This window comes from Bombina bombina, chromosome 1 (assembly GCF_027579735.1).
Source record: "Bombina bombina isolate aBomBom1 chromosome 1, aBomBom1.pri, whole genome shotgun sequence".
Lineage (NCBI taxonomy): Eukaryota > Metazoa > Chordata > Amphibia > Anura > Bombinatoridae > Bombina > Bombina bombina.
Genome location: NC_069499.1, coordinates 192,221,368 through 192,236,145, shown reverse-complemented (window position 1 = coordinate 192,236,145; position 14,778 = coordinate 192,221,368). Strand labels below are relative to the sequence as shown.

General features: G+C 35.0%; 1 protein-coding gene across 1 annotated transcript in view; it reads right to left on the bottom strand.

Moving 5' to 3' along the window:
* TMEM62 (transmembrane protein 62) overlaps positions 1–8,976 on the bottom strand; it is a 154,496-nt gene extending 145,520 nt beyond the window's left edge. Inside the window, exon 1 of the mRNA XM_053697803.1 lies at positions 8,716–8,976. Within this exon, the coding sequence (XP_053553778.1) occupies positions 8,716–8,907 (192 nt within the window). The 5' untranslated portion in view covers positions 8,908–8,976. The remainder of the gene's footprint in view (positions 1–8,715) is intronic.
* Between the last annotated feature and the right edge of the window lie 5,802 nt (positions 8,977–14,778).

The window sequence follows — 14,778 nt, the reverse complement described above, 5'->3', positions numbered from 1 at the left end:
GAACCTGAGGAGGTATTTCACCAAGGGACCAGACAGTGGTGAGTCAATTTGTATATATATTTGATATACGGATGTCTGGGAGTGGTTCCCTTGTGAACTATATTGTGGGGGTTGTTTGGGGAACACCGTCACATATTTACAAACAGCCAAATTTATGCAGTGGCTTTTCAAAGACATATTCACAAGTTACCTCTAACAACAAAGACTCTTTCTATCTTTAGATGAACAACAGTGCACACACCTGAATCATTCCCGTTTGTATGTTATAAGGACCCCAGAGAACCTTTTACAACTATTTGTCTTATGACTGTAGTAGCGGTGTGTAAATAATTTCAGTGAGAATCCTAAAGTTTGTGAAAAAGTTAACAATTTTTTTAATATGATCGCATTTGGCAGTGAAACATACCAGAATGGGCCTTGATAAATATCTTGGGTTGTCTAGACTTTACTAAACAAAATATATAGTTGTTATAGGTAAATAAAACAAACAAGGCTTTATTTATGCTTAAATTGAGTGATAGCAAAAATACTAAAAATTCTTAGGTTTTTTTGGGAAAATTTTTCTCTGAAATTCCCAGTAGCGGGTTAATGTCCCTATAAATGTCTACTCCCTTGCAGTTGTCTTATCTTCTCTCATCCTAACTCTAACCCAATCTAGCAGACTTCATTTTATTGCCATATTTCATTTGTATTCATGGTTTTTTTCCTTGCTTCCAACACATGGAACCATCTTTTTTTTATACTCTAGATACATTTAATATAAGGGGAATCTTTTTCGATTATAAAAACAGTCTACACTACAAAAGACTCCTACATGTGTATTAATGGACATATATCCTCCCCAATAAAAATTACATAGAGGAACCCGTCAGGGATGTCCCCTATCGCCTCTTTAATATAGCTCTGGAACCATTGATATATTTGTTAAAGAACTGCTCACCGGGAATAGAAATAGGAAAATCCCGATTACAAATAGCACTTTTTGCTGATGATACTTTATATATCAGATCCTAAGAAATATTTAGATAAAATCATAGAAAATATTCTCCTGTTTGGAGATATGTCAGGATATAAAACTAATATAAAAAAAAATCCCAAATATTATGGTTATGTAGGAAAACAAAGTAAAATGTATCCATTTGAAGAGGTTAAAAGGTTATTTGGCCTATCTTGGAATAAAAATCTGTAACAACCCTACCATTATATACAACTTAAATTTCCCACCACTTATAAATGATATAGTGAAAGATCTTGAAGTTTGGCAAAACTTAAATATTTTAGGTAGAGTACACATAATAAAGATGTCCATTTTAACTAATTACTTTACCCTATACATATTCTACCATTAAGAATTAGAGATAAAGATCTTAAAGAGATAAATATAGTTATTAAGAATTTTATATGGAAACAAAATCAACCAAGAATTAGTATGTCCAAATTGCAAATGCCGGTGAATAAAGCAGGATGGGGTCTTCCTAATATAAGATATTATAAATGGGCAGGATTAATAAGATAAAGCTTGGAATGGATAAAGGGAACTGAAAAATATACTAATGTAAAAATTTGGATATATATTAATAAATTGTTTGGTCTAAACTATAAATACTCACGTTATATCCCAATTATGGGAAACCCTAATTTCCCTATGGGGAATAACTAATTATTTAATAGCTGGGGTAGGAAGGGGATAAATAGAATAGAAGACCTATTAAAAAGGGAACAACAATAGGATATACTCCTTTCAGGAAATCTTCGCTAAATATGGAAAAAAAAAAATAACTATTATCACTATATACAAATTGAGTCTTACATTAAAAAAGTGATTAGAGAATCCCCTGATATTGGTAGTAAAACACCAATTATGGAAATACTAGTCCTAAAGCCCATGTACACAGGCCATTTTCTGCAGTGCAGTGTTCCCACCCGCCCGCGCTCTGGCCCGGCCACGCCCCGCCTGCCTGGTCACGCCCCCTACCACAACCACTCCTGTTCGACCACACCCGCTCCCGCCCACTGACTGATCCTTCCTTACGGCCAGGTATGTTTGTCCTCGCACAGTCTCTACTGCGCATGACAGCTTCGGACAAACATACCTGGCCTTTTATATTATAGAATGTGAAAACTATATTTTAAAAAAAAAAAAAAAAAAAAAAAAAAAAAAAAAAAGGTATATCCAAATTAGTTAATGTATATAATAAACTAATTGACTGGATAGTTGGGGAAAATTTAGTAAAAACAAACTACATTTGCAAGTGAGTTGAGAGAATAGAGTTCTCCACAATGAGTATATAACAGCTACGAAATTATGGATATAGAAAAAAAAAAAAAAAAAGACTGTAATCCCATATGTCCTAAATGCTCTTTTAAATTGCCATTTTTTTCTCATTTTTGAGCAGGGGTATCAAACTCAAAGTATCGGGGGGCCACTGGCCAAGTGTTCTTCTCCCATGGGGGCCGCTTGTACTGAGTACTGTAAGTGCTCTGGAACTGGATATACTAGGAAATGGAAGTGACATTTATCCAAGTAGTAGTAAATATTGGGAGTTGTAGCCCACAATAGACATACACAGTTGTAATAGTATCTTGTGTGTACCAAGAGAAGTGAACATCTTGGAACTGTGTACCGACGTAAAAAGTGGCAATTACCAAACGCAGTGCGTGGTAGGAGTATACACTGGATGCTTTGTCTTTATATTTGTCTTGTGAGTGCCTATATAGAATATCAACTAGTTACACCTCTTAGAACCCTAAAAAAAAAAAATTGACAGCTCAAAGTAATGGTTTATCTATTAAACAAGGGAGGGCCAGATGAAACTATCTTGAAGGCCGCATTTGGCCCTGGGGCCTGTACTTTGAGACCACTGTTTTTGAGAGTGCCCAAAAAAAATTCAATACTGGGCCCAGATTTCCTACTGGCTATCTAGTATATTTAAAGAAAATATCAATTAAAAAGGGACAGTAAACCCAAAAATTTTCTTTCATTATTTAGAAAGAGAATACAATTTTTAAAGTTTCCAATTTACTTCTATTATCAAATTTATTTCGTTCTCATGTTATTCTTTGTTGAAGGGATACCTAGGTAGGTAGTGTGCACATGCCTGAAGCACTACATGACAGGAAATAGTGCTGCCATCTAGTGCTCCTGCTAATGTATAACATTGTTGCAAAACTGCTGCCATATAGAGTTGTGGACACGTGCACACTCATGAGCTTACATCCCAGCTTTTCAACAAATGATAAAACGAAAAAACGAAGAAAATTGTAAATTGGAAAGTTGTTTAAAATTGTATGCTCTATCTGAATCATGAAGGAAAAAAATGGGGTTTTATGTCCCTTTAAATAAACAAGGATGTATTATTACTCCAGCTACCCAATTTAATTAAAAAACAAAAGGAAAACATATATTATAATGGTAATACTGATAGTGAGGAGAATCATTACGAAATTATGGACTGGGAAAAACGACTACCATCTCATTACTTAAAAAAGCAATTTGGCAACAAATTATAACAGAGATATATGATGCTTTATTGGATCCAGCGGGGAGAGCTAATGCATTTTTAGACAAATGGGAACTATATATCCTATGTATGAAAGTAAAGCTACAAAATATTATCTATAGAGGGATAAAATAATGTCTGTGTCTTTAAGATAGAAAAAGTTAGAAAAGGGATGATAAAGACACTTAAAAGATATAAGGATAAATAAAATATATTTTAGTATTTTATAAAATAATGTGAAATGGAAATGTAATGTATTTAAAGAATATGAAGACTTATTTTTGTATAACATTTGAATGATGGAAATAAAGTTTATTAAATAAAAAAAGGCTTTATGTATGTTTAAATGGAGTGATAGCAAAAATGCTAAAAATTCTTAGGTATTTTGGGCAAGTTTTTTTATCTTCTATCATCCTAACTCTAACCCAATCTAGCAGACATCTTTGTGTTGCCATTTTTAATTTGTATTCATGGTGTCTCTTTTCCTTGTTACCAACACATATAAAACCTTAAATTGCATCACACATATTGCTTTGTGGAATCTAACATTTAAAAAAGTTAATGTCTACACTTTATTTTTCTCTCACAAGGGGATTGAAAATTGTATTAATCACACCAAAAATGTGTATGATCTAGTTACAGGGCTGGTGATTAGCAGGGTCAGGCAACTGTCTCTGCTGATTGGTTCACCGAAATCTCTATGGCTCCCAGACAATACTTTAAAGGGACACTGAACCCAGATAGATAGAGCATGCAATTTTAAGCAACTTTCTAATTTACTCCTATTATCAATTTTTCTTTGTTCTCTTGCTATCTTTATTTGAAAAAGAAGGCTTTTTTTGGTTCAGACTCTGGACAGCATTATTTTATTGATGAATGAATTTATCCACCAATCAGCAAGAACAACCCAGGTTGTTCACCAAAAATGGGCTGGCTTCTAAACTTGCATTTAAAATAAAGATACCAAGAGAATGAAGAAAATTTGATAATAGGAGTAAATTAGAAAGTTGCTTAAAATATCATGTTCTATCTGAATCACGTAAGAAAAAAATTGGGTTCAGTGTCCCTTTAACTATGTGATTAACATCTTTCTGGGAGGTTAAACACCTAGACTTGCAGGGTTGGTAATGCTAAAATAATATGCTTTAATGCAGAGCTTTCCAAACTTTTCATGTTGGTGACACACTTTTTAGACCTACATCATTTCGTGACACAGTAATTCAGCTGTACTAGCAAACAGGAGGTTAACCTAACTAGTTTTAAGAGATACGGACACATACATACATTATATAATAATGAAATGTATTTACAAGTAACAGTATGTTTGTGAAAGAATTAAAAAAAGTTTAATAACACCAATAGCTACTTACTATTTTAATGTGATGTATGAGGTTGATGGGATGAACACAGTTTCTGAATATTTGGTGGAATATTAGATATAGACACTCGCATTTTTAAGTTTCCACTTCCTATCCATATATCAAGAGTTAGAGCAGCAATGCACTACTGGGAGCTAGTTACAAAAAAATCCCACTGACTTCAGCTCAGAGTTTAAGCTGCCGCCCTCAGAGCTCGGTGAGTCTGATTGACTACTGCCCGCGCTGCAAACACACTGCTGTCCCACTCAATGACTATACATGCAGTCACAAGCCAATTAAGGAGACTACACATGCAGTCAGGAGCCAATGTGCTGCTAAAGCCGCCAATGGGAATAGTTTCAGTTCCCACTAAGCTGCGCCAATTGGTTAAGATGATCTGTGACCCACAAGGTATCAATCACATGTCAACCATGTGATATGCGTAGCAGGCAGGTGGAAAGTCAGAAACCAAAAAAATAAATTGAAAAAAATTTGTGCTGAAGCAGGGACACACCTACACACTGCTGCCGACACACAGTTTGGAAAGCACTGCTTTAATGAATTGGAGTATGTCAGTCACTTTTACACTAGTGTCCCTTTAAGCCAATTTTTTATATTATTCTATTGTACTGCATCATTTACACGGACTATGGTCAATAGTTATTTTTTTTAAAAAAGCAAAAGTGTTTATTTAGTTTGATATGTTGGCTCCTACTGTTTGTTTTGTCAACACATGGAAGTGATGCTTTATAGTGCCTATTTCTTCCACTAACCTATACATGAGTAATAATCCTGGATTGGTAGAAGCCATAGGCAGCAGTATAACCAACCATATTTAGCAGCCATGAACGGCGGCCCCCCGGCTCCTGGGATTTTTCAAGCACTTATTTAATGCATAATTTCTAACCATTTTAGTTTAGTGGAATGATTCCATTGGAAAATACATATATTTACCAGGTTTTGCAGCCCTTGGCTGGCACCCTAATCTGGTAACCCAATCTGCATCAGAGACTGAGCATATTTACAACTCTTCCCTTGCCATGCATCTTCAAGCACGGGTTGGATTTGTGAAACCATATAAACTAAAAAGGACACTAAACCCAATTTTTTTCTTTCATGGTTCAGATAGAGCATGCAATTTTAAGCACCTTTCTAGTTTACTCCTAGTATCATTTTTTCTTTGTTTTCTTGCTATCTTTATTTGAAAAGCAAGAATGTAAGCTTAGGATCGATCCAGCCCATTTTTAGTTCAGCACCTGGGTAGCGCTTGTTGATTGATTGCTAAATGTAGCCACCAATCAGCAAGTGCTACCCAGGGTACTAAACCAGAAAGGGGCCGGCTCCTCAGCTAAGATTCCTGCTTTTTCAAATAAAGACAGCAAGAGAACGAAGACAAATTGACAATAGGAGTACATTAGAAAATTGCTTAAAATGGCATGTTCTAGCTGAATCATGAAAGCAAAAAAAATGGGTTTAGTGTCCCTTTAAATGATTAACAAAAGAATATTGTACATCACAAGCTTGCAAAAACACAGAACCCATGTTAAAACTTGATTCGCAGAGTATTTAAATATCTGTAAAACTGAATACAAACTATATTAGTTTGGTAATAAGTCATACTATATTTGTACACGATCAGCGTAGAAAATAACATGGCAGGTTTCTTTTAAAAATGGAATGGAGTGTGGCAGTGTTTTTACATTTTTTAGTTCTTAATACTGTCAGTCAAGAAAAACCTGAATCTATTGATTGATGGGAGGTAACAAAAATAGGCTGTTGGTTGAAATCGTAAGGGCCTGATTATAAAAAAAAAATGTGTCAGCTTTAAGGGAAATCGTCCTCATTTTCTTTCTTTTTTTAATTTGATCAATGTATTGTAACGTAGTACTGGTATCAAGTCCTCTTTGTTTCAAAGGACAAAGTAAATACCTTTGATGTCAGGCAGCTGTGTGTATATCCAATAAAGAAACATACATTGCCATAACAGTCAAAAATTGACATGCTCTAATTTGAGACATCATGTAATTTTAAGACTAACAACCCTGCATACAGTAGAAGTACCAATCGGGACCCGCAGAGCACTGCTGGTCCTGAGTGGAAACCATCGCTGATGCAAGGGTTAAACACACAGCAGTGCAGGATCAATAGTATTAAAATTACATGCTCTAACTACAGCATGTTATTTTTCTACTATTATAGCCCTTAAAGGGACAGTATACACTAAATGTTCATATAACTGCATGTAATAGACACCACTATAAAGAAGGATGCACTTATACTGATATACAAATCCAGCATAAAACTGTTTAAAAACTTACTTAGAAGCTCTCAGTTTAGCTCTGTTGAAAAGGTAGCTGGAAAGCCCACTGCAAGTGGGAAATAGCAGACACTCCCCCTCCTTTTGCATATGAAAAGACCCTTTACACAAACAGGAGCAAGCTGGCAAAGGTAACTGACAGTATTCTCATAAAACTTTGGGGCTTGGTTAGGAGTCTGAAAATCAGAGCAATGGCGATTTAAAACAACTTTCCAGTTTACTTCAAATAACACATTTGCTTCATTCTTTTGGTATCCTTTGTTGAAGGAGCAGAAATGCAATACTGGGAGCTAGCTGAACACATGTGGTGAACCAATGACTGGAGGCATTATGTGCTGCCACCAATCAGCAGCTCCTAGTAATGCATTACTGCCCCTGAACCTATTTTGATATCCTTTTTAACTCTGTATATCAATAGAATTACACAAATTAGATAATAGTAGTAAATTGGAAAGTTGTTTAAAATAACGTCCTCTGTTTTAATCACAAAAGAAAAAATGTTGGGCTTCATGTCTCTTTAAACAACTTTCCAATTAACTTTTATAATCAATTTTGCATAGTTCTCTTTGCATCCTTTCTTAAAGAGTTAGGTGAGCTATGAGCGTGCCTATATTTTTAGCCATCTGGCAGCACTGTTTGCAACATTGTTTATAGCAATGTTATACATAGTTGCAAACACTGCTGCCATAGACTGCTAAAGACACATGCATGCTCCTGAGCTCCTATCAACCTACCTAGATTAACTCTTCAACAAAGAATACCAAGACAACAAAGCAAATTTGATAATGGAAATAAATTAAAAAGTTTTTAAAATTGCATTGTCTGTCAGAATCATGAAAGTTTAATTTTTTATTCCCTTTAAGATCCATTGGCCACACACACTGTCACAGTCACACCATTCACACCACATGCTTCCTAACCCCACTAGTTCAGGAATTCATTTATACCTATATAGTTCATACATATTATTTTATAGTACTTTATGTTTGCAGCATACATAATCATTACATGTACTTATGCTTGCATTGTGGGTTATCATTTTATAGTTTTAGTATGGTATAACTTACTGTATATCTCCTTATTGTATTTCTATGATGATTATATTTGCCTGATCTTTTAGAACATACTAAATAAATGTTTGCTTTACAAGGTTTGGATTTTATTGCTTGTGATCTCGAAGGCTGATTATTACAAAATAGTGTTATATCCAGAGTGCTAAAATATATGTGTTTTTGCTGAACTGCTGAGGTAGCATTATACTTACCTGTTCTGTGAGATCGTTATCTTTACAATGTATCCTCATTCAACTAAAAGTTGAACAGCATAAAATAACTTAACTAACTTTAGTGTATTCTTACTAAACCTGGAATTTGTGTGGGAGATTTTCTAAAGGGAACACCAACTCTTTTATATTAGCAAATTTTCTTATTTTTTTTTATATAAATAAAAATATTACTGTTTTTTTTTATTTCTTTAATGATTACACTTTCTTCACTTCTGTCACACATGCCATATTAACATTACTCTATTTCTCTCCCACCTGCACAGCCCAGAATATGTTGCTGAGCTCGGCTCCTGGCATTGGTCTCTGATCATTCTCTGAGTAATGTCGCTGCAGGTGAGACTGGCGCCCAGACGAGGTATATGTTCCGAGAATAAAGGCAAGAAGCGCCGCTAGAAACAACCCAACAGCCACCTTCAGCATCCTGAGCCAGCAACTGTAAGAAACCATCCCGGCCACGCCCTTCTCAGGGCACTGGGCAACCTTCAGGCTTCACCACTTCCGCATCTGTAACTTTCAGCCATGTAGCGATGCAGTGAAAAAAACCATAGAGGTGTAGGAAGAACAGAGCTTCCAATATTGTGGTTTGTCTGGACAATCTGTCAAACTCTATTGACTTCTGGATGACCTTAACAAAATAGCATTTGAGGATTTATTTAACCAATCGCCTCAGGTAGATATATATGTTATAAGGTCATTATATTAATGTTTCAAACACCCCATTTTATATTAAAATATAAACTAGTCGTATAATATATTTGAAGTAACCAACATATACGTCTTTAAATATGTTTGACATCAAAGCCACACAAACAGCAAACTAGAAGAGTGTCCTAATCTGAAGTATTAACAATCATCTATACACAATCATTTACCGTACATTTCTACTGATGCCCTGCAGACAATAGCTCAACAGATGAATGAACTATAACTGTTTTCTGTGACATGAAAATGAAATAAAGACAATAAGAAGAAATTAAGACAACAAAAGGAAAGGAAATGTTAACATACCTCTCAAAATTTAAAAGAGGGACACACACACCCCCGCGGCAAAAATGTTAAATGTGGTGGGCAGGGGCGGGGCTTAAAAAAAAATCATAAGACCAAAGTAATATAAATAAAATTCTAAATAAAGTAATATCTTTTAATACTCTTAGTCAGCAAATTAAACACAAGCTCAAACCACTGGTATAGCTATGTGAGCTCTGTATTTAATTAACCTTTGCACAGACATTGCTAAATATTTTTTATCTTAATTGGACATTTAAAAATAGATTCTTTAAAACTGCTCTCTGCATTCCCCATTAATATTCTAGAATCTGGCCTTTAAAGGTAGCAAAAATGCACAGTAACACACTACATAGCATACACTTGCATATGCAGATACACACATACTACATAGCATACACTTATATAGGCAGATACACACACACACTACATAGCTTACACTTATACATACAGATACCGACACACTACACAGCATACACTTATACATGCAGATACACACACACACTTCATAGCATACACTTATACATGCAGATACACGCTTATACATACAGATACACACACACTACAAAGCATACACTTATACATACAGATACACACACACTACATTGCATACACTTACACATGCAGACACACACTACATATCAAACACTTATACAGGCAGATACACACACACTACATAGCATACACTTATACATACAGATACACACACACACTACATAGCATACACTTATACATGCAGATACGCACACACACTACATAGCATACACTTATACATGCAGATACACATACACACTACATAGCTTACACTTATACATGCAGATACACACACTACATAGTATACACTTACACATGCAGATACACACACACACTACTTAGTATACACTTATATATGCAGATACACATACTTCATAGCTTACATTTATACATGCAGACACACACACTACATAGTCTTCACTTATACATACAGATACACACACTACACAGCTTACACTTATACATGCAGATACACACATACACTTATACATACAGATACACACTACACAGCATACACTTATACATACAGATACACACACTTCATAGCTTACATTTATACATGCAGACACACACTACATAGCCTATACTTATACATACAGATACACACACACTACACAGCTTACACTTATACATGCAGATACACACACACTTATAGATACAGATAGACACACACACTACACAGCTTATACATGCAGATACACAAACACTTATAGATACAGATAGACAAATACACTACATCGTATATGGGTATCTGTAACTCATTGTATGGGGTCCTGGGGTTGGCAAGCACATTAGCTGGCAGTCTGCGGCTGCCACTTTTCGTTACCCTGGTGTTGCACTGCTCATCGTATAAAACTGAAGGCATGCTAGTATTATCACCAGGGGTTAGACGTCATCACTACCAGGGGTTAGAGGTCACCATTACCTGAGGTCAGAGGGTATACAGCCTTCTTACTCCTATTTAACCCACACACCATTCATTTTCCACAAGGAATCTAACAGGTATTTAACCCTGGGAGAGAAAAGCCAGCAGCTTCTGTGTATGGGCCCAATAGAATTTTTTTTTTTTTTTAAATGCATGGGGGCAATGCGGGACAGATGGCTAGCAACCTGGGACAGCGGGACAGACCCCTAAAATCGGGACTGCCCCGCGAAAATCGGGACAGTTGGGAGGTATGTGATTGGGGAATCTAGGATAATGTAATTTCAGGACTATTCAGTGGAAACAACCAATCGTAGAAAGGAAATGGCTCCCTTGTGTACTCGAATAATTAAGAAAGGATACAAGGCATTCTTAATGTATCCTGCTAGGATTAAGGTACTTAAGGATAATACATGGCATATATTAAATACACTCTGTAAGTTGGCCTAAGCGCCTGATGGGAACCTGTATGCCTGGGGGTGAGTAACTCCTAGCTGTTACCCGTGAATTGATGTGTATAAATAAAAGTAAAAGACCCAGGCGCCTACCCTAAGGAGGCTAGGTATAAAGTGTGAGAAACCAAAGAGGTGACTAAAAAAGGTTTAATAAATTTGTAAAATCAACATATAATATAAAAACACAGTATTATACTTCATGGATCCATGAGCAGATAAAAAAGAATTTGACAATGCTAATAAAAAGCTGACAGTAGACCAAATAAAAAACAATGGAAAACCAAAAAAATGACAAATCAGTTGATCCTGTAGAAATAAAAACAATAAAAACAATAGTCTGATTGGTCTGAAATAGCCAAGGATGTAAAGTCTGCAAATAAAGTACTAATACAAAAGGGGGGTCCGGTGTGTCGAATCCTTTTTGAAGAAAAGATGTGCAAATCCAATAATTGGGGAATCCTATGGGTGATGAAAGTCAAATCCAAATGCAGTGGCACAATAAAATAGCAAAAATAAAAATGGCAAGAGCGTGAAAAATATATTGGTGATCAAAAATTATATTGGTGATCAAAAATGAACAAATTTTGTGGCGAACATAACAAAGTGTAAAGTGTTCAAAAGATGCACTTAAAAATAGCAATAAAAAAGAAAAACATCCTCAATCTTGAAACAAGTGCAAACAAGTGCAAACAATGACTGAAAAGGTGATCTTGTAGTGAAAATAAAGAAAAAAGACTGGGGAACAAAACGGTCCACCTGTGGAAAAAAGCAAAAACAAAATATAGTGTAGATGGTCCTAAATAATTGACAAATAATGGAATAAGGCTTACCAGTGCTGGTCTACGCGTTTCGGCCCGTGCTAGGCCTTTCTCAAGACTTGAGTCTGTTGTATTTTCACTACAAGATCACCTTTTCAGTCATTGTTTGCACTTGTTTCAAGATTGAGGATGTTTTTCTTTTTTATTGCTATTTTTAAGTGCATCTTTTGAACACTTTACACTTTGTTATGTTCGCCACAAAATTTGTTCATTTTTGATCACCAATATCATTTTTGATCACCAATATATTTTTCACGCTCTTGACATTTTTATTTTTGCTACTTTATTGTGCCACTGCATTTGGATTTGACTTTCATCACCCATAGGATTCCCCAATTATTGGATTTGCACATCTTTTCTTCAAAAAGGATTCGACACACCGGACCCCCCCTTTGTATTAGTACTTTATTTGCAGACTTTACATCCTTGGCTATTTCAGACCAATCAGACTATTGTTTTTATTGTTTTTATTTCTACAGGATCAACTGATTTGTCATTTTTTTGGTTTTCCATTGTTTTTTATTTGGTCTACTGTCAGCTTTTTATTAGCATTGTCAAATTCTTTTTTATCTGCTCATGGATCCATGAAGTATAATACTGTGTTTTTATATTATATGTTGATTTTACAAATTTATTAAACCTTTTTTAGTCACCTCTTTGGTTTCTCACACTTTATACCTAGCCTCCTTAGGGTAGGCGCCTGGGTCTTTTACTTTTATTTATATATTAAATACACAACAGGAAGCCAACAGATTCTTAGAAGATAGTTAGTAAAGATAATAATTGTACATGCATATACTCATTTATGAGCACTAAAGAACAATACTGATTAATGGAACGTATACCAAGTGAATGGTTTAATTTTAATGGTTGTTTTTTATTTTCCTTCCCCCCTCTCATATTTGTACTTGCTACATGCTATGAGTAAAGTAGATGTCTTTGGTGATGGATAAAATTAACATAAATTTTATATCATGGAGTATAAGGGGCATTACCTCACATATTAAAAGAAAAATGATTTTAAAGCACCTTAAAAAACTTAACCCTTTCCTGAATAGATTATATATTAATTAATGAAAAGCTAACTGGCATGGTAGAAGCAGATATTGCAGCTATCCTTATTTCAGATCATGCTCCAATCTCCCGGACAATTACAATGGACGTCTCCCGGAAAACTATTGCTTCATATCCTTTCCCTAAGTACTTTTATACAAATGTGAAATTTAAAAATTGGCTGGTAGAAACTTGGAAGAGCTTTGAACTCTATAATGTAAATTCTGTAAAAAACCCTGAGACATATTATAATATTGGGAGGCCTCCAAGGCGCTGCTTAGAGGAGAAATAAAGGCATATCTATATAAACTATGAAAAAGGAATCAGATGCAGGATATACAGTTAACCAATCAGCTTACAAATGCATATAACTCATACGTGCGGGAAGCCTCAGCTACAAATTGGTGAAAGTATGTACAGGCAATAAAAGAAAGAGAAATCTTTCTACAGCAAAAGGCAGCTAGTGAGGTTTTAAGAACTAACGCCAGGTTATATAAATATGGAGGCAAAATAGGAAGAAATCTCGCTAATTTAGTCAAACAAAATAGGGTTACCAATCATATATCAGTGATACAAAGTAAAGAAAAAGGCTAACCCAGTCCACCGAAATCAGTGTAGAATTTTTGGAATGTTATAAGCAGATTTTTTTGTCTAAAGAAGTTAATGTAACTAATAAAAATTCCTTCTGGAATATATGCAATGTCCCCTGTTTGGAAGAAGAGGCTCTGAAGTTAATGCATTAACCTATTACTAAAGAGGAGATTATAAAGGCTATAAAAGAAAGTAGCCTTAATAAAGCTGCAGGACCGGATGCATTGCCTGTATTATAAAATTCTTTCTGAGCAAATAGTTTATCCACTAACTAAGCTTTTTAATGCATATTTCTCTCAGGGATATACAATCTCCAGTTATTTTAGAAGTTCCTTAATTGCCCTTGTGCCTAAAAAAGGTAAGAACCCAGAAAAATTAGATTCCTATCGACCAATCTCATTGTTAAATACGGACTATAAATTATTATCTAGTATTTTAGCAGCCAGATTACAGAAAATTATACCGAAAATAATTCATAACGATCAAACGTGTTTTCTGAAGGGTAGATCTTTCTCTAACCTGAGAAAATTATTGCTAACAGTGGATTATTATAATATACAGAAGGAAAAGGGGGAAACTGATAAAAAACACAAGGTAATTATTGTGTTAGATGCCGAAAAGGCATTTGACTCTGTTAGCTGGGATCACTTATTTGAAGTTTTGGCACGATTTGGTTTTGTAGGTCCTTTTTGGCATTTATTCAAGCTTTATATAGTAAACCGAGGTCAGCACTGATAGTTAATGGGCTATGCACAGACTATTTTCAATTATATAGAGGTACTCAACAGTGCTGCCCCCTTTCACCCTTGTTTAATTTAAGCATTGAACCTTTAGCGATTGTGCTTTGCAATAGTATTAAGGGCATAAAAGTAGGAGCTGCAGATATTCAAATTTCATTATATGCAAACGACTTACTTATATTTTTCTCTAATACAGAGGA